We start from the raw sequence: 23685 nt of genomic DNA, 5'->3' as shown, positions 1-23685 counted from the left end.
TACTTATTGTGTGCAAGGAAAACAAGGTCTTTCTGTACCTACGCTTACAGTTAAATCCTTCTGTAGTGATGCTTGTTGAAAGGAACTTGTCCTCTATGTACATATCAAATGCTGCATGCTATTCTGGTCTCCAGGTTGTACAAAAAACTGATCAATATTCACATAGAGAAAAACCTGAAGATAAATTAAATACCATAGTTATTGCTCATGTTTAGGTTCAAAACTGGCTTTAAATTTCACTTATGATTTTTTTTTTCATGACATATGTTAATCAAATAATTAAATTTATTTGACATCACATTATATTTCTACACCACAGCTATACTATGACTCATGAAACTAAACAAATATGTTCATGACACATACACTTTTCAGAGGAATTACTGATCATTTGATTTAAGTAATTTTTGACTACGGAAAAATTCCTATGAAAACTGTTTCTTTTGAGTCATTCCAGAAGTCACAATTTCAGTCCTGATTGCAAACCACTGAAATATTTAACAAGTTCCTTTCAGAAATTTATACTGTTACAGTGTTACACCATGGGTCAACAGGGTTAGAAACAGTGGCATATAGTAAATATTACTAGACTGCCATGAATACACTAATAGTGATATTTTTCTCACTGAAGTTTGGCTGCCTGAATTATCTGGAGCAAATTAAATTATTTAAGCGAAACATCTCTTAGGGAAAATTTTCAATATCATAAAATATTTTAACAGTGTTTTCAATGTCTCTCTCTCTTATACAGTTACCTTTAAATATAACATCATAAGTTCTTTTAATTCTTTCATATGTACAGGTATACTTTAGATCAAAAACAGTTATAAATGTATCTATCAAATCATTCTGCCTTTTTAAAAAATTAAGGAACATTCATATGAAATAGTTCATGCTGTTACTATCATCTTTATGATTTTCAAGTGTAAGCAACTCAAAAATACACTTTTTACATTTATTTTACAACAGATTCAAGTGTACATCATTTTCCAATCCATTACTGATTACTGATCAGATTTTACTTGTTAACCTTTTTCTATCTACACAGGACATATGGCACAGAAACAGTTATATTTATCGTACATTTCTAATTCAAATTATTACTTTCCCATTTACATCATTATCACAGGCCTGAATAGTTTCAAACATTACGTAACAGGATCACATAACACAGACTCACTCTAAACTGCTATTAAATAACTAATCCTAACACAGATTTTTTTTATTTCATTTTCTTGAAAATGGAATAAATATGAAAGACATTTTCATAATTTTTTTCAAAAACGTCTTACATTAATAATGTCATGTACAGAGTCATGAGAAAACATGTCATCATTCAGTAATTTGTATTCTTTTTCTCAATAAATCGAGTAACACTATAAGGAAAGCAGTTTCAGTGCAGCACATTGTGAAAAACTGATATGCAGAAAGAAGTCTCGGTAATAAGACCAACGATAGGAGACTTGAGAGTCAGAAAATATAGTGTTTTCTTTTATATATTTACATATAACAGATAAACTGTAGGGACCCAGTAGCTTCTAAGTGTGACATACAGCGCTTGCCATTTTTAATTTAAGGTAATCTCCACTTGAAAAAGATGTATCTGACTATATAACAACACATGTGAAACTCTCAGGACTGATGCAATAGCCTCAAGCTTTGATTTATGTGAAAATCTGTAACAGCACAGTCAGACTGTTCTGAATGTAATGATGACACACTGATTATAATAAGAAAAGTATGAAGATAGGCAGTTTGTTATCATAGCTTTTCCACCTTAGAAAACAGACAAATAACTGCACAGTTACATACTGCTGGCTAGTAACAAGCATCTTTATCAATGTATGTTCAGTTGATTAACATAAGATGGAAGTAACGTTTTTCTTTCCAATGCTTTTTCAGCAAATTCTAATTAAATTATCTTTGGTGATAAATTATACTGTGGAATGGTTACATTTCAGTTTCCACTAAGATAGAAACAGTCAACATAACTCGTAAAATAGTTTTGCATAAGCTTTGTTATTCAGTCACAGTCTGATAACAAACATTCAAACAATATTAGTTTCAAATTAGTATACTTGTTTGTTGAGTGACTTTTTTTGTGTGTACAACATTAACAGATTTTTTTACAAGCAAAATTAGTTGGTTAAATTACTTCATTTTGTCAACTTACAAGAAACTTAAATATTCAATAATAGATATAAAACTCCAACAAATAACGAAATGCCTCTGACACTGTAGTCATCCGAATGTTTTCAAGAGTCTGATTTTCTGAATTTAGTGTTTAGCTGAATGGGGCTTATTTTCGAGCACAAGGGCACAAAGAACTAAATTGTTAATCTATGAGACTCAGTCACACTGTATGTAGTGTGTGTGAAAAAGATATGGCAACCAAGTGCTCCTAGTTCTTTTCTTCCATTTCTTGAAAGTGTTACTAACTGAAAAAGTTAAAAAGATGCAGCATTCTAATATCTGCATAAGTACTGATTCTTTTTTGGAGGGGGGAGGTTAAAGTTGAGGTGAGTGTATTGTGCTAGGACTTGGAAAATACAGCGAATGTAATAACAATATAGTTAAAGTAGAAAGCAGTTATTGGATTCCTTTTCAGTGCAAATTTTAGTTGGTTACACACCAGTATTTTAGTCTCAATTTCCACCACTAGTGAAGAGTAATGTGTATTATTGTCTTAGAAGTAAGATAGTAAGATGCCGATAGTTTCATTTTGCTACGTGCTTGAGATTGGAGTCCCCCCCCCCCCCCCCCCCCCCTGCCCCTTCTTTTTCCACAATATTTTCCCACCAGTTCTTAAATATATATTACAGACTCATACAACATAGCTTAGCGTGGCTTCCTCTACAGCTAAACATTTACTATTATTCACTTATAAACAGGCCTAATTGTTTTTAATGTTATTTGAAGTACATTGTTCAGGGAGTATTGATTTATACGTTCGTGAGTTTACTGAAAGGAAAAAAAAAATAGCTATTTTCAGCAACTGCTAAGGAAAAGGCAGCAATTAAAATCTACTATTGAGAATAGAGTTTTAGCAGTATCAATTTAGATGGGGTAAATTAGGCAACTTAGGTGGAGAAAAATTTAAGTTTCTATATTTAAACTTGTTTTCAAGACCATATATAGTTTCTTTAGTAACCACAAATATGCATTTCTATGTCATACTGGTAAATAAACTGTTAGTCTCAGCCAGTGAATGCTTCTTTTTTGTCTGTCCTGTCTTTGTATGTTAGTTAATTCATTTCTATAAGCATTTTATTTATTTGACAAAGGTAAATCACTATATGTAAACTAGAAGTCAATTATGAAAATGACATTTACAAAGGATAACAAGCTAGATGTACCCATAGTCATTGTCTATGCACATCAAAGCCACACTAAAAAAAAAAAAAAAAAAAAAAAAAAAAAAAAAAGCCCTCAACAAGTCAGACAGAGTAGAAAATGCTGTATACAAATAATTTTTTGATACAGTTATATTTAAATATCAAAGAACTTATTAACACCATTTGCTGGTTGGTATCTCTATTCAGTATTTTCTTCTACCAAACTATCCTAAATGGCCTTTGTAAATTCACTATGATGGGATCAAAATACTGCGAATCATGCTGTTTTAGTCTGAAGCTTTTGAATAACTGTTCCACGTAGGAAATTTTCTGCAAGTCTTCAACAGATTTTCAAACCCATTTTAAAGACAGTTATTTGAAGTACTAGATATTACAGCACATAAACTGAATTATTATGGAACAAATATGCTGCTTAAACTTGGGTCACCCTGCTATGTTTCATTTTTATCACAGCTTGAAAAGAATAACCATCATAGTTGAATAAAAGAAATCAATAACTTCAATAGTAACAGTATGTGCATAACAAGTGTAAAAAAGCAGACCTCTCACTTTTTACTACATTATTAATGAGAAGAAAGAAAGGCACATTAAAAATAATGAGTACATTAAAATTCTCAAATACAAATACACAATGTAATATGTGTGACAACAGCAACTAAGTGATTGCTTTTGCTGATGTGGGATACCTAAAATTTCTTTTGCAAGAGGAACTGAACATCATCCTCTTCAATTTTTCCATGTTTATGTTAAGTTTTCACTTAGACTTTTGTACCTAGGAGTTATTGCACTGTAACGAGCGAAGACCTAGTAGCTGAAGTACAGAAGAAGGAGAGACAGAGTCACACTTGTTTTCTTCTTATTTTGCATTCTCACAGAAACTTTTTTTCCCTTCTGGATGCTTAAGTTGCATTACTGTCCACTGAAAATTATAATGCTGAACAAGTATGTATAAAACATACCAGTCCATGAGATAGTCTTTCCATTTTCATTTCTGATTACTGGGACAGTAATTAAGAACTATTTGTTGAAGCTTAAGAGAGCAAAATACTTCTCTCTTACATATGTAAATGATATGAACATATATGATATGTTCTATACATAAGAGAAATTTCATGATACTATCCTACTAAAATTTTAACGCTCAACTTAATGAGATTCATTGCCCATTCTGTTCCATGTCACTCAATAATTTTGTAAGGAAATGCATGTAAGACAATAACACAAGATTTTTCCCTAAAATTTTTGTTTGTTTTCTTTCATCGAATCTGCACATTTGTGTAAAATAATATTGGTTTCATGAGTAGAAGTATCATTTTCAAGATGTATAAGAGGGGTCAGTACTTTATCTCTTAAACATCTACATTTATATAACCAACACACAGAAAAAGAAGTTCGGTGATTTACCCAGGAGGGAAACAAAAACACTCAGAAATCAATAGCTCTGTAATTCATAACATGGTCATGTTTTTTCTTTTTTTTTTTTTTTTTAATTTTTGGGTCACTTTGTCTCCTTGATTTATGTCACAATGCTGTAAACTTATGTAAGTATGTAAACAATTTAAACAGCTTCTGCTGCTCACATAATTAGGGTGAAGATATGACAGCCTGTTCTGGGTGAAAGAATCAAGAGAAGATTGTCCCTGTGCAACTGTTATGGATTTTGTACCCCAAATTATGAGCAAGTTTAATTGTGCCTTTCAATTTGTGTGATACATTTCTATTTTAAACTTACAGTAAAACTTCACTGTATAACCGCGTAACTGTGATTTTTAGAATACACAAGTATTTAACACACTACCACTCATCCACACACAATAACATTCTTCCTAGATATGTTAGTCTCATGTTATATCAACCATGAAAATTTATGTGTCTAAATGGAAATGTCAGCTATGCACTGAAAGGTGGAAATTGAAAGCAGGGTTCTGAAGACAAAATGTATGGCCAAAATCTACGAATGAAACATTGAGTAATTAAAGCACTTGAAAACACTTCCAGAGTCAATGCATTTAGTGATGATTTTTTACATATCGCTAACAGAATGATACTATTTTTGTAATCCTTCAATGACTGTAAAACATTATTTTGTTTTGAACACTGTATTACATGATAACATCAGCCTCTTGTGCCTTTTATGAGAGCTGTCATTTATGTGCTGACTATTTATTCTTTTGCTGTGAAGCATCCCTTAAACAACGATGGGCTAGTGCTGTATGTTGATCTGTGAAAATGATTTCTGCAGTGTTTGAATGCATTTATTCACTGAATGAGTGTATAAAAATGCCTAGTCATCACCAAGCCAAGGTGCTAATGAAGCAGTCCGGTTTCAGCTTCTCAATCTGATGGACCACAATGGAATTTATGTTAACAATGATAATGGTGTACTGATTCAGAACTCCTTAAATGATGTTAAGTTTTCATAGTTAGAAAGATGATTTTGTGAAAAACAAAACTAATAGCATTTTATGTTGTGCACAAATACAGTGTACTGTTTAAGTACAAAAGTTTAGATGCAGGGGCACAGACATAATTTGTGAACCAAAAATAAACATCTTTTGAAACCATATTGGCCATCATTCATAGTGTAACTATGTTTATTATGTTCATATATTAACAAACAATTGCAACCACAATATAATTTTAAAGACTGGTTGATATTAATTTGTTAATATATGAAGAAATAATGAATATATATAAATCTCTTTTATATCATAAGCTTGCACTGTGCAGGCTGCATTTTTTTCTCAGTCACAATGATTCAGTACATACACTAATTTCACACAATGCAACACAGTCAGTGTTTTAATAGTTGACCAGTGTTTTCAGAAGATGTCACAACTGGATGTGAGTTGGTGATGCGTGAACTGATGGGAACCCAGGCTTCTTGATAGCTGGAGTATCGGTATACAGACACATCTAACCATCATATATATATGATGTTGCTGCTGTTGCGCCAAAGACAATGAGCAGAAGACTGCAGGAGAATACAGTATCAGCTCCCGAATCAGCTTTCTTTTCATCTCTTCCTTCACCTGGTGAGACATGTACTGCATGATCTGTTGAACTAGTATCCACTCCTCCTGCTCCTCCACCTACTAAGACAAAAAATAACACTTGTTTATGTAAAATCAAACAACAGAAAATTCAGGATTGACTAATAACAACATTATGGAGAGGATAGGACAAATTGTTATGAAGAAGCAAATACTATTGAGTAGCAATCTATCCTTTCCATCGTAAAATTTGCAATTGTTTAATTTGAATGCAGCCAACAGATTACTGAATTTATGAAAGTATGAAATGAAATACAATTCAGACTTATTTCTTTAACAAACATACCCAAGGTAACAGCCTTTATCAATAACAGATATAAGGGTTTCAATTTTTTACTCATCTCAGAAGCAGAATAATCTGAACAAAACATCAAAACATTCATTAAAAAGAACTGCTCAAAATTAAAAGTTTCGAAATATCTGCAGCCTTGCAATTGAGATTTGTGTAAGATTATTTCCACCTGCCTTTTGTGTACTTAGCTCAATTTGCAGTGCATTAAGTGTGGTTTTTAATTTTCTGACATGCTCTTTCAAGCTCTTAGTCTGGTTTATCATGTTTGCTTGGTAACCTCACCAGATATTCAAGTGAAAGATATGAACTTGGCAATATGCGTAGCACTGCCCATGTCTAGTGATGATATCTCTGGCAGACTGGTCATATGAAATTCTATGGCAGCCCATTATAAGACCACCTAGTGGTTGGCTCACTGTCAGATTCTCCTTCACCAGCTGCTATTACCTGATTCTGCCTCTATGATGTGAACTACACCCACTGCTGCTGTTTACCTCGATGGGATTAGACATACATTTATATAGGGATTGCAATGCCTTCCAATTTACTGTACGACTAGATTAATGAGCCTGTTATCTGCACTTCATGAAGTGACATAAAATTCCAGTAGAATGCTTCTATTTGATGTACTTGTGGTTTCTACCACCATAAGACTTATTTCAAACTATGATTAATATTATTATTGCAATACATGTTGTAATGCAACAGACCTAGAACTACATACCGAAGTATGCAATATGTTACATATATTACTCAAGCCATATTTTTTTACGCTAAAAAATACTCAGACCCATGACTTTCTTCAATCTTTCATGTTAACTACTGATCACAATGTTCTTCTTAAAAACAGACAACATTATCATTATTTTCAATTATGTAAAAGTTTGTTTGTTTGAATGTAAACAGTATCATATCCCTACAAAACTAAGAATACAGTATGAATATATCCAGTGTATAACACAAAATTTTAGCAACATAGCTGAAGAACTAATTATGTATTTACTTACAATTTGATAAATATGGAATGTAAAGGAAAATATTTTGTAAATCTGAAACCAAAATCACGCACATTTAATGTTTCCACATAACAAATCTGTTTTCAGACCTTATATACCATTATGTTGCACTCCATCCAAATTGTACCGTAATTAATTTGTACAAGTGTAATGTAATTATAATTGTAATATAAACATTAAGCGGACTGGTCTCGATTTTTATAACTACATTTATAGGTTGATGGCTCTGTCCACAAAATCAGATCCAGTTCATGGCAGGTCAGTGCAGTATGATTTTAGTGAGAGTATGATTGTAAAACTATTTGGCATTCATTAAACTTTAATGAAAGCTAGAAGAAATGTGTACATCAATTTAAGACTGTTACACTTATACCTCAAGAAAATTTAACCCAGTAAGGTGGAGGCTGCTGCAAAGATACTCGAACTCCTTTGCTGATGTAACAAATGTGCAAGTTAATTAATATGTGAAATTTTTGTAATATCCAGTTCCTGATTTCTAACAATTTGTGGTACACTATATTTCTTTATTTTACAGAAACTATACATAAAATAAAAAATATGATTAATACTATCATACTGGTAGTTACGGTGTGCACAATGAAGTATTTACACTTGTACTTACATTAATTTCAGTCAAGAACTAGTAATGTTTGGTCTTGTGGACTAATGGACAATTTAATCTGTTGTTTCAGAATAGTGTGTTTCTTGGCCATGAAGTGGGGGTTACAACATTTTGTATCCAGTCAGTGGATCTCAACTAATGGCATTTTTTGTCTCTGTGTCTTTAAAGTTAACCCTTGCAGTATGCCTGAGGGTGTATTTTTACTCATTAATATAATCTTCAACTAAGAACATGTTGAGATTATGTCATCAATGTCATTAATCTCATTAATTCTTGCTTCAAGATGAACATAATGGAAATTTGACATTGATTACCCTTGTTATTCATGGGGGTAACTATTTCTGAATCTCATTTGAACTTACAGTAACTAATCTGACACTGAAAATTAATTGTTGATGTTAAAATAACTAAAAAAGAAAATAAATATTGATAGCTGCCTTTAAAGTGGTAAGTATGTTCTTAACAGTGTATTGGGTTTTCACAAGGTGCACAGGAACAGGAATGAATAGAGTTTCAGTTCAGTTTCTGCAAAGTGAAGGTGTGAAACTTAATTAATAGCAGAATGAAGCTCCAACATGATGATGTATGTTCGTCAGAGTAGCCAGCCTTTGAATGGAGTGATAAGGTTGGAAAAGTATGACATCAGTGGTTTATGCTTCTCATCTGGGTGTGGCACATCACACTATGTCTCCAGGAAACACTACAGTGCTGAATCCATTACAATAGAAAAGTGATGCATGATACTGTATCACACTGCAGTAACTGTAAACATTAGTTATGGTTCAGTACATATCTACTATCAATGTGCAAATAAGGCAGTAGCCACATCCAGTGTTCTTTGTGTAATCACTAATGTAACATTTATTTTTATTTATTTTAAAAGGTGGTGTCACTGCCATTCATTTTGTACTATTTCCATCACTACTTATTGTCAGTGTACATACTTTTTTCAAAGTTATTGATCACTGTAAGTCTTGAAAAAATAGCTGCTATCTACTAAAAGCTATTCTTTCATTATTAAAAAAAATCTTTTGTGGTTGTTCATGATTGCTCCAACAGCCGAGGAACTTCTTGCACCACAATAGTAAGTGCTGCAGTAATGAAACTTTTTGTATTATATACACAATCAAAAATGACCAAAAAATTATATGTTTTGCATGATCAAATAACTTCTTTTGAAGTTTAAAAAATGCAGCTTGTTTGGTATGAGTTATGAAAGAAAAGGAAACAGGTCTCACCAATTGGTATGTCTCCAGAACCTGAGCCATCATCTCGCCATCCTCCATCTTGTTCTGCATCCCAGCCTCCACCTGGCTCCTGTCCACTTCCACTTCCCTCTTCGTAATGAGTGAAGGAGAGTGCTGGAGGTGTTTCTGTCAATTGGCTTACCACAACCTGCAAATAAACAAAAGTAAGCTCAAAGAAACCAGGTATCCAGTATGAATTGTTTCATGCATGCAGATATTGTATTCAAGATGAGTAATCAATCTGATGTATGGTGGAAAGACAACACATGACTCCTATTGTTACCTGAATTATTTTTATCTTCAGTTCTCAGCCTAGTTCAATTACTCAGTCTTAGCTCTAATCACAACAAAGATTTATGTACAGTAAGATGACAAAGTCATGGGATAGAAACATACACACATACAGATGATAGCAGTGTCACATACACTATGTATAAAAGGACAGTGCATTGGTGGAGTTATCACTTGTACTCAGGTCATTCATGTGAAAAGGTTTCAAACATGATTATAGCCATAAAATGGGAATTAACAGACTTTGAATGCAATGGTAGTTGGAGCTAGACATATGGGTCATTCAGTTTGGCAATCATTAGGGAATTCAGAGGTCCACAGTGTCAAAAGTGCCAGGAATACCACATTTCAGGTATTACCTCTCACCATGAGCAACACAGTGGCCAACGGACTTAACTTAATGACAGAGAGCAGTGGCATTTGTGTAGAGTTGCCAGTTCTAACAGACAAGTAACACTTTGTGAAATAACTGCAGAAATCAATGTGGAACATATGATGAATGTATCCATTAGGACACAGTGGCAATATTTGGTATTAATAGGCTATGGCAGCAGATTGCTGTTGTTAACATTGTGACATCGCCTGCAGCTCTTCACCTGGGCTCGTGACCACGTCAGCTGGACCCTAAATGACTGGAAATCATGGTCTGGTTAAATGAGTCCTGATTTCACTTGATATTAGCTGATGGTAGGATTTGAGTGTGGCACAGATCCCACAAAGCCATGGACACAGGTTGTCAACAAGGCACTGAGCAAACTGTGGTGATGGCTCCACAATGGTGTGGGCTGTGTTTACGTGGATCATTGCCTGGAAATGGTTATGTTCAGCTACATGAAGACCATTTGCAGCCATTCCTGGACATCACATTCCCAAACAGTGATGGAATTTTTATGAATGACAATGCGCCATGTCACCGGGCCACAATTGTTCACAACTAGTTTGAAGAACATTCTTGACAATTCAAGTGAATGATTTGGCCACCCAGTTAGCCAACATGAAACCAATTGAACATTTATAGAATGTAGGTGAGAGATCAGTTCATGCATCAACTCCTGCACCGGCAGCACTTTCGCAATTATTAAGGACTATAGAGGCAGCATGGATCAATGTTTCTGCAGGGAACCTCCAATGAATTGTTCAGTCCATGTCACTACACCAGTCAAAAGGAGGTCTGAAATGATATTATGAGGTATTTCATGGCTTTTGTCGCCTCAGTGTAATGTGATGTAGTTAGTAGGATAAGGAATTATTCACTGTTTGTCTAGTTCTGAGAGTAAGGTAATCAAATAATGTAGTGAACCAGTAAGAAATGAAAGATGAGGCGGAAAATTCTCCAAAAATAAGTGAAGTCTTCAAGCATGCTGAATGTTACTAAACTATCTAGCTTCAGGTATTTTGCCACAAGATTTCTTGCCAACTTTTGAGTAAACTGAAACAAGAAAATTAACAGAGATGGCTGGCCATTAAAATTATGGCACTGTGAAGGTTAGATGCAAGAAATGTCAAACTGGCATGAGAATACTACATGCAACTGCACCAAATAAGCAGGAGTAATGTAACCTTTCTTTTGTATCTAAGAAAAGATTACACAGTAGGTTTCTCACTCAGAAATCACATTTGAATGTTGTTTGTTTATGATAAGATCATATTATGCCTGATGTAAGGAGGAGGAACATCTACCAGTAAGTGTCAAAATTAGAATGCAACAGAATCAAGGCCTACAGAGACTGGTATTCCATTCTGTGATATTGGTATTTGTGTATAGTCTTTCTGAGCCTATCAGTTTTACATTTCCCTGACAGTCATGAGATCCCAACCAAAATAAGTAGCAGTATCTCAGAACTAAGAGCTACAGTATTGATAGGCTCAAACCTGCTGCAATCAAGTTGGAACGTGGTGGTAGATGCTACCCCTTCTCTAGGCAAAACACTGGCTTTTCACAAATAAGCAAGATCCAAATGCAATTTCTGAATGAGAAACTCATTGTTTAATCTTTCCATGTAAATTGGCTATAGACAATGTTATTGCTGCCTGCTTTAGGTGGATGCACTGAAATGCTGATCAGTAACACATACAAGCATGCCACTTCGTTACAGTATGACATTTACTGCATGCTGGATTCATGATATTGTGGGTCTAATGCTTCCGTTCAGTCCCTAGTTGATCAGTCTGGTGAGGCAGTTGAAGATAGCAGAACAAAAGCTGAAGTTTTAAATTTTACGTTCAAGGAATCGTTCACACAGGAGAATCATACAAACATACCATCCCATATGGATGAAATAGTAACAAGCATCCCTGGCTTATAGAGGCAACTGAAAGATTTGAAAGCAAGTAAGTCACCAGCTTCAGATTGAATCTCAATTGGTTTTATAAAAAGTACTCTATGGCATTGGCGCCTTACCTAGCTTGCATTTATTTTGAATCTCTCACCCAATGCAGAGTCCCAAGTGACAGGAAAAAAGCACAGGTGACTCCTGCATGTAAGAAGGGTAAAAGAATGGACCTACAAAATTACACTCCAATATCCCTAGCTTTGGTTTGCTGGAGAGTCATTGAACATTCTCAGTTCAAATATAATAAACTTTCTTGAGACTGAGAAGCGTATGTCCATGATTCACCATGGTTTTAGAAAGCATCAGTCATGTGAAACTCAGCTTGCCATTTACTCACATGATATGCTGCAAACAGGATGAACGGCAACAGGCAGCTTCCATATTTCTAGATTTCTGGAAAGGATTTGACATGGTGCCCCATTGTAGGCTGGCAATGAAGGTACGAGCATTTGGAATAAGTTCACAGGTATGTAAGTGGCTTGAAGACTTTGTCTTGATGGAGAGTGTTCATCAGAGACAATGGTATCATCAGGAGTGCCACAGTGAAGTGTGATAGGATTGCTATTGTTCTCTATATACATAAATGATTTGGCAGAAAGGGCAGGCAGCAATCTGCTGTTGTTTGCTGATGATGCAGTGGTGGAGGTGTCAGAGTTGAGTGAGTGTAGGAAGACACAAAATGACACAGACAAAATTTGTAGTTGGTGAGATGAATGGCAGCTAGTGTTTTTTTGTATACCCGCTAGGTTAGCCAAGAGCGCTAATGTGCTGCTTCCTGGACTCGGGTAGGTGCACCGGCCTCGGATCAAATCCGACTGGCAGATTACCATCAGCGGTCGGTGTGCCGGCCAGCCTGGATGTGGTTTTTAGGTGGTTTTCCACATCCTGCTAGGTGAATGCTGGGCCAGTCCCCATATTCTGCCTTAGTTACATGACTTGCAGACATCTGAACACACTCGCACTATTCCATTAATTACACTCGACACAGACAGCAGGGTACACTAATTCAATCCCAGGGGGTATGCGGTGGTGACAGGAAGGGCATCTGGCCACCCCTTTCACTAACCTTGTCAAATCTGTTCCTAACAATGCTGACCCTGTGTCAGCGCAGGACATGGCACCAGTGAAAGAAAGAAAGAAATTATTTTTTTCTGTATGTAGATAACCTGAACTGCCTTGTCCTCATTAACCTTGAACTGAATCTTCAGTTAATCAGTAATGAAAATTCCTCCACTTATTGGAGGAATATTCCATAAATATTACAAAAGAAGGAGCAATTTGTGAAATTTTCTACTATATGTGCAAGATGCATATTTATGATGATATGAATGATTTGGTGTGAGGGTGATAATGAAATAAACTGTTTGTTGTTAATTAATTAGCATAACATAAATCATTATTACTATTGTGAAACTTCTATAGCCTATGTTAATATTATTATTTAATTAATATAATAGAAGGAAACATTCCACGTGGGAAAAATTATATATAAAAAAACAAAGATGAGGTGACTTACCGAACGAAAGCGCTGGCAGGTCGATAGACACACAAACAAACACAAACATACACACAAAATTCAAGCTTTCGCAACAAACTGTTGCCTCATCAGGAAAGAGGGAAGGAGAGGGGAAGATGAAAGGAGAGGGGAAGACGAAAGGAGAGGGGAAGACGAAAGGAACCCACTTCCTTTCGTCTTCCCCTCTCCTTCCCTCTTTCCTGATGAGGCAACAGTTTGTTGCGAAAGCTTGAATTTTGTGTGTATGTTTGTGTTTGTTTGTGTGTCTATCGACCTGCCAGCGCTTTCGTTCGGTAAGTCACCTCATCTTTGTTTTTTATATATAATTATTATTTAATTAATGTTTCATTACCAAGAGAGACAACTGACATTAAAATTCCAGCATTAATATGTGCTAGTTATGTTCAGATTACTTAGATGCCCAAAATTATGTTTTGTGAGTTAATACTTATTTAATATACATAAAATAAATTCAAATTGTTTCATCCACTGGTGATATCTACATGTCAAAATGTGAATTAATTGCTGATCCATGTGATGACAGCTTGCAAGAGGAGTTTGAGATGGGGTCAGTATACAATATGAGGCAAAAATGTCCTCAGAGCGACCTGGCAAAAAAGTGCTGAATCTTAAATTTGCATTGAAGGTACAAGATGTCTTATCAGAAATTTGGCAAAGCTAAAGAGCTCTACAGTGGAATAAAAGTACATGAATATTGAGGTAAATGACTCATTTTCCAACCAATTTGTATCTGTAAGTGAACTTTTTACTTCTCTTCCTTCTTTCAGCGTTTTGTTGCACGTGCAACCCTTCATTTACATTAAATTTAGTAAATCATGCTATTATGTTAAATTAAAAGTGAGGACAGCTGCAGGAATAAATTAACTAGGAAGTCCTTACTGAATAAAAAAACTCTACAATGGCTGTATTGGCACAGCAGTTGTCAATGCAGTCTTGTGCTAGTATACTAAGACACAAATTATTGTACAGATGAAATTAATGGAGATTTGTACTTTATGTGTAGAAGGGAGTTCTCTGACCAACAGTTTAGCCAAATACATAAAAGTCAGCACAGGCAAATATACAGAGACCAGAGGTATCTGAAACATTTGCAGATGAATCAGTTTTCATGTTAGAACTAGGGTAGCTCTGAAAATTGTGCCAGATTGAATACGATCTGGAAATATTTTTCTATCACAGGCTGAATTCAAAGTACAAATAAAATGGGACTAAAATGAGAAGTTTGACAACTTTTAACTATGGAGGTTAAAGCACATGAAAATGCATGAGGCTAAATGATTTTACAGTGTTTGTACATTTTGATCAAAAAGGTAATATGTTTTATCAGAACAATTCAGCAGCTTTTTAAATCATATGTATATCTACATGGAAAGTAAGTGGACTGTTCAACTTCATGGAATAAAACAATACCTGCTTTATATGCCTCAGTTTGTCACTGAGCTCGGCAATTCGTGCATCGGGGTTGTATGGAGTCCATGTCAGTTCAGGATTATACTTCTGTGCAGTCACACTTGAAGCCACCACAGTTTTCGTGTACCTGTTAATCAAAATAAACAAAGAAGACTTAGGTCAACAACCAAAAAAGTAACAGATGAATTTGTAATATATGTACCCACAGAGAGAAATATTTTTTAATTTCATCAATACTTAATGAAACATTTGAATATTACTGACACCTGACAAAAAAATCATTCATGGGATAATTTAAACTGCAAGAAAAATATGGTCTGCCTGATGTGCTAAACCATAGGTTCATCTTAAATTACCAACTTTACCTTAATTTTTCGCTAAAGTGTGAGGGGAAAAAAGAATATAGGATGCCATGCCAGATCTTATAGGACTAAAACTAGTGTACTGAACGACAAAGGATAGGATTTTCAATTTATGTTCATGACTATATTGTTACACAGTACGCCTTTTGCACAGTCATCGTAAAGGTGAAGGGTTGACACACCCCATATTAATGTCCGCCAACAGAAGACCAAATAACTTTGATTAGATAGTGTATAACATATTTCTCCCATAGGCACTACAGAGATAAGATTACACAAATTACAGTGCACACAGACGCATCGAAACTAACCTCCTTTCTGTACACCATGTGTGAATGAAAGAGCTAGAAACCATAGTATGTGAAGCAATGGTGAGTACCTTCCACCAACCATATGTTTAATGGCAGTTTGCAGAGTGTGAATATAATAGCAGAATGTAGATACGTACTTTTATTTTTCTGACAAGTTGCACATATTCGAGAATCTCATCACTGTGGTTCAACAGGGCGAGCTGCGTATCTAATCTAATGTAGGTCTGCAGTGCCACAAATGGAGACAATGAGAAAGTATTAATTTTGAGAGCAGAATTTTAAAAGGAATCCTTGGCTTTGTGTGAAATATAAATGACTGGTGATGAAGAATAAGCAAATACTTTATGGGGTGACGGAACAACCAATCATTGCCTGAAAACAAAGATAACAGACAACAATGGCCAAATGATGTAGCTCATATGCCTGAACAGGTTCAAGTTCAAATGGTTCTGAGCACTATAGGACTTAACTGCTGAGGTCATCAGTCCCCTAGAATTTAGAACTACTTAAACCTAACTAACCTAAGGACATCCCACACATCCATGCCCGAGGCAGGATTTGAACCTGCAACCGTAGCGGTTGCGTGGCTCCAGACTGTAGCGCCTAGAATCGCTCGGCCACTCCGGCCAGCAGCCTGAACAGGCTGCGGTAGCAAAGTACCAGAGGGAACACGTCCACTTCCCATACTCTAGAAGATACTGGTGTATGAGGTGGTGAATGACCAATAGACCAGCTGTATTTGGAACTGAAGAAAACTGGATGCAAAAATTTCAGAAGCAGAGTCATGGAAACAAATTTTAAGACAAGCTCTCGATGTTCAAGGAAAATGAAACAAACTAGGTACACTGCACAGAAAATTGGTCTCCCATAGGAAATATCACACAGGCCTCTATCCTCGATAAAGACCTTTGTTTGGTGAAGAAGAGTTTCCACAAATTTCCAGGTATGCCGTATCCCAGGCCAAGACACTCACTGGTGATTAGATTGGCCATATGTAGCAACTTACAGGGATACTGATTGCTAAATTTCACCGTCTGTTGCAGATAGTCGCCGGCTGGTGTGGCCGAGCAGTTCTAGGTGCTTCAGTCTGGAATCGCACGACCGATACGGTCGTAGGTTCGAATCCTGCCTCGGGCATGGATGTGTGTGATGTCCTTAGGCTAGTTAGGTTTAAGTAGTTCTAAGTCTAGGGGACTGATGACCTCAGATGTTAAGTCCCATAGTGTTCAGAGCCATTTGAACCATTTTCTGCAGAAAGTCCCAGACATTTGATATGGGTCTTTAAAGTCAATACCGCCATTAGTCTATTGTTTATTTGCAGTTTTACATTTAGACTTACATGATCATGATTTTGGCCTCAAAGAGCCATTATCAAGTGTTTTAAGTGTTATACAGCCACTTAAAACACTTGATAATGGAACTTTGAAGCCGAAATCATGATCGTGTAAGTGTAAATGTAACACTGCAAATAAACAACAGTCTAATGGCGGTACTGACTTTAAAGAAACGTATTACGACTATGGCCCTGTATTATGAAAAAAAATATTTGATATGGGATTAAGATAAGGTGATTTGTCGATCCAGTCGAGGTGCAATGGGGTGCACCAGTGTTCATCAAAACAGGAATGTATGTGAGCAGCCATGCGTACACATTATACTCTTCATGAATTTAAGAGAAAAGGGAATGATACTTTTTCATTGCTAGTGCAGAAATGAACATCCTGGTTCATGCTCGGAATAACCTGAATGAGCTGTCGCTAGTCATAGCACGAAAAACATGCAGTGGGTTAAATACTACAACGAACTGATGGCGCACTTGACGCTTTGCATCATTTGAAAACCAGCAACATTGTGACTCGTCGAAGCACGTTACAAGTCCCCAGTCAGATATTGCCCATTTTATGTGTTGTTTGGCCCAGTGAAGACTTGCAGCTTTTATATGATGCTGTGAACGATGGCCTTCTGTGAGGTACCCGATTCCAGATGTCTCCAGCGTACAGTTCTCTTCACAGTGTTGGCTCAGAAACTGACTGAGATGGAGGAGGAGATTAGTGTTTAACGTCCCGTCGACAACGAGGTCATTAGAGACGGAGCGCAAGCTCGGGTGAGGGAAGGATGGGGAAGGAAATCGGCCGTGCCCTTTCAAAGGAACCATCCCGGCATTTGCCTGAAGCGATTTAGGGAAATCACGGAAAACCTAAATCAGGATGGCCGGAGACGGGATTGAACCGTCGTCCTCCCGAATGCGAGTCCAGTGTGCTAACCACTGCGCCACCTCGCTCGGTGACTGAGATGGACCTGCATTAACAGTAGGCAGCAATTCCTGTTGGGTTTGAAACCATCTGTCATTCTCAAGATGACTCACTCGTCTGCGGTCCCTGTCGGTTACAATCCGTTTTACGGCCTGTCCTCTTAACCTGTGTTTCATAGCTGTTTGTGGAACACGCTGGACAGTCGGCACTGATACACCAACAAAAACGGCAACTTCGTTCATGGCATGGACATTTGCACATGGCAAACACGATAGCTCGTTTCTGTCAGGTCCCCATGTCTACCCATCTTGATGCGCTGGTCCTAGAAAACTGAGTGGTGTGCACACACACACACATTTCACTGCCATAATTTGTCAGCGGTGGAGGATCAGGATATTAGTTATACACTGTCTACAGCACTCCAAAGCGAGGAGTATTTGGTTCGGTGAGCTTACTAGTTCACTTCTGACAAGGGAACCTCCCCATCGCACCCCCCTCAGATTTAGTTATAAGTTGGCACAGTGGATAGGCCTTGATAAACTGAACACAGATCAACTGAGAAAACAGGAAGAAGTTGTGTGGAACTGTGAAAAAATAAGCAAAATATACAAACTGAGTAGTCCATGGGCCACATAGGCAACATCATGCAGAATGTGAGCTCAGAAGCGCCGTGGTCCCGTGGCAGCGTGAGCAGCTGCAGAATGAGAGGTCCTTGGTTCAAGTCTTCCCTGGAGTGAAAATTTTACTTTATTTATTTTTGCATAGTTATTATCTGTCCGTTCGTTCATTGACGTCTCTGTTCACTGTAATAAGTTTAGTGTCTGTGTTTTGCGACCGCATCGCAAAACCGTGCGATTAGTAGACGAAAGCACGTGCCTCTCCAATGGGAACCGAAAACATTTGATCGCAAGAAAGACTGCATGAATGGTTTATTGCCCACCCGTTCTATGATATCAATGAATTCTTCAACTGTAAAATGCAGTAATCCAACAGATGACCCACTGTACATTTATTGTAATATAAGCTAAAATATTTCGGTAGTCAATACCTTATCACACTGAATTATAAATTGTAACTTCATTTGACGTTGTCAATTGCTGTAATGGCCTAAAGACAATAAAATCTTTATTATTATTATTATTATTATTATTATTATAGGTCAACCGATTCCTCCACAGGAAAACACATCTGATATATTCTATACGACACTGGTGACGGCATGTGCACCACATGACAGGAATATGTTGTCGACCCACCTAACTTGTACACTTGGCAATTCTTCTACCTTGCCCGATTTAGGTTTTCTTGTGGATGTGATAATCACTCCCAAAAAAGCGATGAAAACATAAGAGTTTGTCACATAAACTGAAAATAAAAAAATAAAAATTGTCATTCAATGGAAGATTTGATCCAAGGACCTTTCGTTCCGCAGCTGCTCACGTTACCACGAGACCATGGAGCTGCTGCTATCCTGTTGTCCTTGATGTTGCATATGTTCCCATGAACTCCTCAGTTTGTATATTTTGCTTATTTTTTCACAGTTCCACACAACTTCTTCCTGTTTTCTCAATTGATCTGTGTTCAGTTTTTCAAGGCCTATCCACTGTGCCAACTTATAACTAAATCTGAGGGGGGTGCGATGGGGAGGTTCCCTTGTGAGCTACTCCACCTGGTCACAGAAGAGGACAGAATAGGTAAACGCAAGCTCTTCATCGCCATTTTCAGCGGACCGCAGTAGGCGAGGAGCTGCTAGTGAAAACAGAGCGCTTGGCAGAAGAGAGACACTCTCATTAAAATGAGGCAGAATGGCTGCGGTGAGGTGGCTGTAGCGCGCAGCTGGTCTCTCGTGCCGGCATCGAGGCGGCAGCTCTAATGAAGAGTAACAGGGCCGTCCACCTCCCCTCCCCCTCTCTCCACCCCTCCCCACCCACACCTGCAGGTTATTAATGTTTCAGCCGCGGAAACTCTGGCTGTCTCCCGCCCTGCAGGAAAGTCCAGCTGTTTTTAGAAAGAGGCTGTGAGGTTTGTACTGTTGCACATACCACGCTGATGACAGCTCACTGGCTGGGCGAATGTGCTGCGATGCCACAAATGGGAAGTATTACTCTATGAGTAGTATGACCAAACGGTGCCAATCTGGTAATACAATATTTTTGATAAATGCAAGCTCTCACGACGGGGAATTTTAGTAGTCTTTGCTTCAGTATTTGCATGCCTGTGAGAAACGTTGATTAAAATTTCACTCTAACGCGAGCTTATTTTCAGTACAGAAAAATCAGTTCCTAAAGTGAAGAACGGTGTGAATACGTGGCAACTATTAGGTGCGTATATAGTTGCTGGAACTTTTTAGGCGGAGGTTGCAACGCAACATGCCCAGAAGACGTGCTCTTACAGCTTAGCGCCACCTTACAGACTTTGAGAAAGGTCGCATCATTGGCACGAGATAGAGTGGTTGGTTAATCTGGTTGAGGGGATCAAACAGTGAGGTCATCGGTCCCATTGGAGTAGGTTCAAATGGCTCTGAGCACTATGGGACTTAACTTCTGAGGTCATCAGTCCCCTAGAACTTAGAACTACTTAAACCTAGCTAATCACACACATCCATGCCCGAGGCAGGATTCGAACCTGCGACCGTAGCAGTCGCGCGGTTCCAGACTTAAGCGCCTAGAACCGCTCGGCCACTTCGGCCGGTGCCGGACGCTGGTTTGACCAGCAGTCCGAGCGAGGTGGCGCAGTGGTTAGACACTGGACTCGCATTCGGGAGGACGACGGTTCAATCCCGCGTCCGGCCATCCTGATTTAGGTTTTCCGTGATTTCCCTAAATCACTCCAGGCAAATGCCGGGATGGTTCCTCTGAAAGGGGACGGCCGACTTCCTTCGCCATCCTTCCCTAATCCGATGAGACCGATGACCACGCTGTCTGGTCTCCTTCCCCAAAACAACCAACCAACCAACCAACCAGCAGTCCTCCCGAATGTGAGTGCAGTGTGCTAACCACTGTGCCATGTCGCACACCATCTCGTTCGGTGCGAGATGGAGGGGGGTCGGAGGGAGGACGGGGGCGAGGGGTCTCATTCCGACACACGGAACAGACAGTCAACTGCAGGCGAGGAGAGAGACTTACGACAACAGCCTGGCAAGAGGACTAGGCGTGAGTCTTTCCAGAGGGACTGCACAACGAGAACATCGTAGTAGTTTTCGACTGGCTCTGACGAATAGGCTGATCACTACAGCTGAACTCTTGGTAGAGATCACAGCCGGAATGCTGCCACGAACAGTCGGGAACAGGTTACTGGAATCACTTCCAAATTAATTCGCTGAATGCGACTAACTTGCTTCAGCTGCGGTGTAGATGTACTATCTACTGGCGACATACCAAAATTTGTTCTAGACCGGGACCTGAACCTGGATTGTCCGCTTATCGCGGACGGTCACCTTAGCCTACCCTTGCATAAAATAGTTAAGGTCAGCAATCGCGATAAGCGGAAAATCCAGTTTCGAGTGCCAGTCCGACAAAAATTTTCATATGTCACCAGCGGGTAATACAATTATACCTAACACAGCTGAAGCCAAGTTATTCGCATTCAGCGAATTCATTTAGAAGTAATTTCGGACCGATGTCTATAGCCAATAGTATCTGTTCATTCAGACATGCAGTGTAAAGATTACTCGAAGCTGGATTGAGATCTCGTGTTGCCAAGAATCATTTACCGCTCACTCCGTACCACAGGGACTTGTGCGGTCTAGAACCTGGGTCAATTGGGACTCTGAATGGCATTCTGTGGTGCTCAGCGATGAGTCTCGCATCTTTTTGTGGCGGTAAGATCGAACCCACGTGTCCGTAGACGACCTGGTGGAGGGTGACAGGAAGCAGCGATTCTCTTGTCCCTTACCTCTTCAGTTCCTGGAATCATGACGTGGGGAGCTACTGGATACGGCATGAGGAGTGATTTAGTACCTGTTGTAGGAGGCTTAATGCTAGCCATTTCGTGTTACGAAAGGTAGATCTTGTTGTCATACCTTCCATGACCAGGGTTGCAAATGGCATGTTTCAGCAAGACAATGCAAGACCCCACAATTCAGTTCACGTGACAAACGTCTTGAGCAGTGTGTGGAGCCTTGGAGCCTTGACCAGCCTCTCCGTTCTCCTGATCAGTCACCCTTAGAGCGGTGGTTTTCGACTTGGGGGTAAGTGCTCCCTGAGGGGGAAAATGAAATTTTCTGAGGGGTAAAAACAAAACGTTCATTTGTGTTTCGGTCACGAAACTGCATTATTTTTAGGAGATCTTTACTAGTGTCATTATTTAGTAAGACTGTAGTACTGATTACGTAAGTTACCAATAACGACACTTTTTTATTTTCAAATACTAGCGTCAACGCTTGATACAAAGTGGTGGACGCTCCAGTTTGTGAGTCGAATGTATGAACATCTTCCTCAGATGGTACATACACTACACACACACTTTGTACCATGCATCTATGACAGTAAAATTGACACATGTATAGGATGTGTGTTCAAACAAAAACGTGCGAAACAACACTGCGGATGTATTTGAAATCTTTGTTCAAAAGTAACTACCAGCGGATGCTCAAGCTGCTGCCATTTGAACTTGGTCGTTACACTTTGTGTGACCTTGGTGACGTGTGGACACGCATTATCGTGGTGCTGGATCTCTCCAACTTTGGGCCACCCTTTCTCGTCGCGATTTTTAAATTACGCGAGGCTCACTATTCTTCGCAATGCTATGTAATGTCGCTTATTGAGAAGCTTTCATTGGAATATCTGAATACACGAAATGAAAGGGAACGTTTCAACTGGCACGACTTTTGTTAGTGGTGACCTCCTGGTACCATTTCTACACTGTGTGAAACATTACAAAGCGACTAGCGTGCTCTTTTAATGAGACGACTAATATTTTTTTCCATGTACCTATATCGATAATGACAATTATAATAGAAGAAATACAGTTGCGTGATCAATAATTGTGTCAAATCGGAAAGAAACAGATATTTTGCAAGACGTTTCTTAAATTAACCCTGGACTTCGTTTAACGAAGAATTTTCTGCTTTCTGTTCCAACTGCAGATAGGGATCAACACGCCTTTCTTAACGTAACAAAATTGACAGATATGAATTTAATTCCAGGAGAACGGAGCTGCTGTTTACAATATACATTAATTGTCCTCTGACTAACGTCGGAGACTGCATGAGGCTATTTGCGGACGATGCTGTTGTGTACTGGGGTGTTACAACGCCAGAGGGCTGTGGCGAAATGCAGGAAGACATGTACAGGATCGACGATTGATGCAGGAGCTAGTAGTTGACTCTCAAAGCAAATAAATGTGTTGCGAATAAATGCGCGAAGACGGCTCTGAGCACTATGGGACTTAACATCTGAGATCATCAGTCCCCTAGAACTTAGAGCTACTTAAACCTAACTAACCTAAGGACATCACACACATCCATGCCCGAGGCAGGATTCGAACCTGTGACCTGCAGTCGCGCGGTTCTGGACTGAAGCGCCTAGAACCGCTCTGCCACCAGGCCGGCAAATGCGCGAAGAGATGCGCTACTATTCGATTACACTATTGCGGACAAGTGA

The 23685-nt window shown here is 38.3% G+C and overlaps 1 protein-coding gene across 2 annotated transcripts in view; it reads right to left on the bottom strand.

Moving 5' to 3' along the window:
- Positions 1-4820: 4820 nt before the first annotated feature.
- LOC126456890 (division abnormally delayed protein-like) overlaps positions 4821-23685 on the bottom strand; it is a 1035355-nt gene continuing 1016490 nt past the window's right edge. Inside the window, exons 6-8 of one of the 2 annotated variants that reach the window (XM_050092724.1) lie at positions 15158-15284; positions 9578-9734; positions 4821-6451 (exon numbers count right to left, since the gene is read on the bottom strand). In XM_050092724.1, the coding sequence (XP_049948681.1) occupies positions 6273-6451; positions 9578-9734; positions 15158-15284 (463 nt within the window). In that variant the 3' untranslated portion in view covers positions 4821-6272. The remainder of the gene's footprint in view (positions 6452-9577; positions 9735-15157; positions 15285-23685) is intronic. The other variant, XM_050092725.1, reaches the window with a different exon arrangement.

Source organism: Schistocerca serialis, chromosome 2 (assembly GCF_023864345.2).
Source record: "Schistocerca serialis cubense isolate TAMUIC-IGC-003099 chromosome 2, iqSchSeri2.2, whole genome shotgun sequence".
NCBI lineage: Eukaryota > Metazoa > Arthropoda > Insecta > Orthoptera > Acrididae > Schistocerca > Schistocerca serialis.
This window is presented reverse-complemented; position numbering and strand designations above follow the sequence as displayed.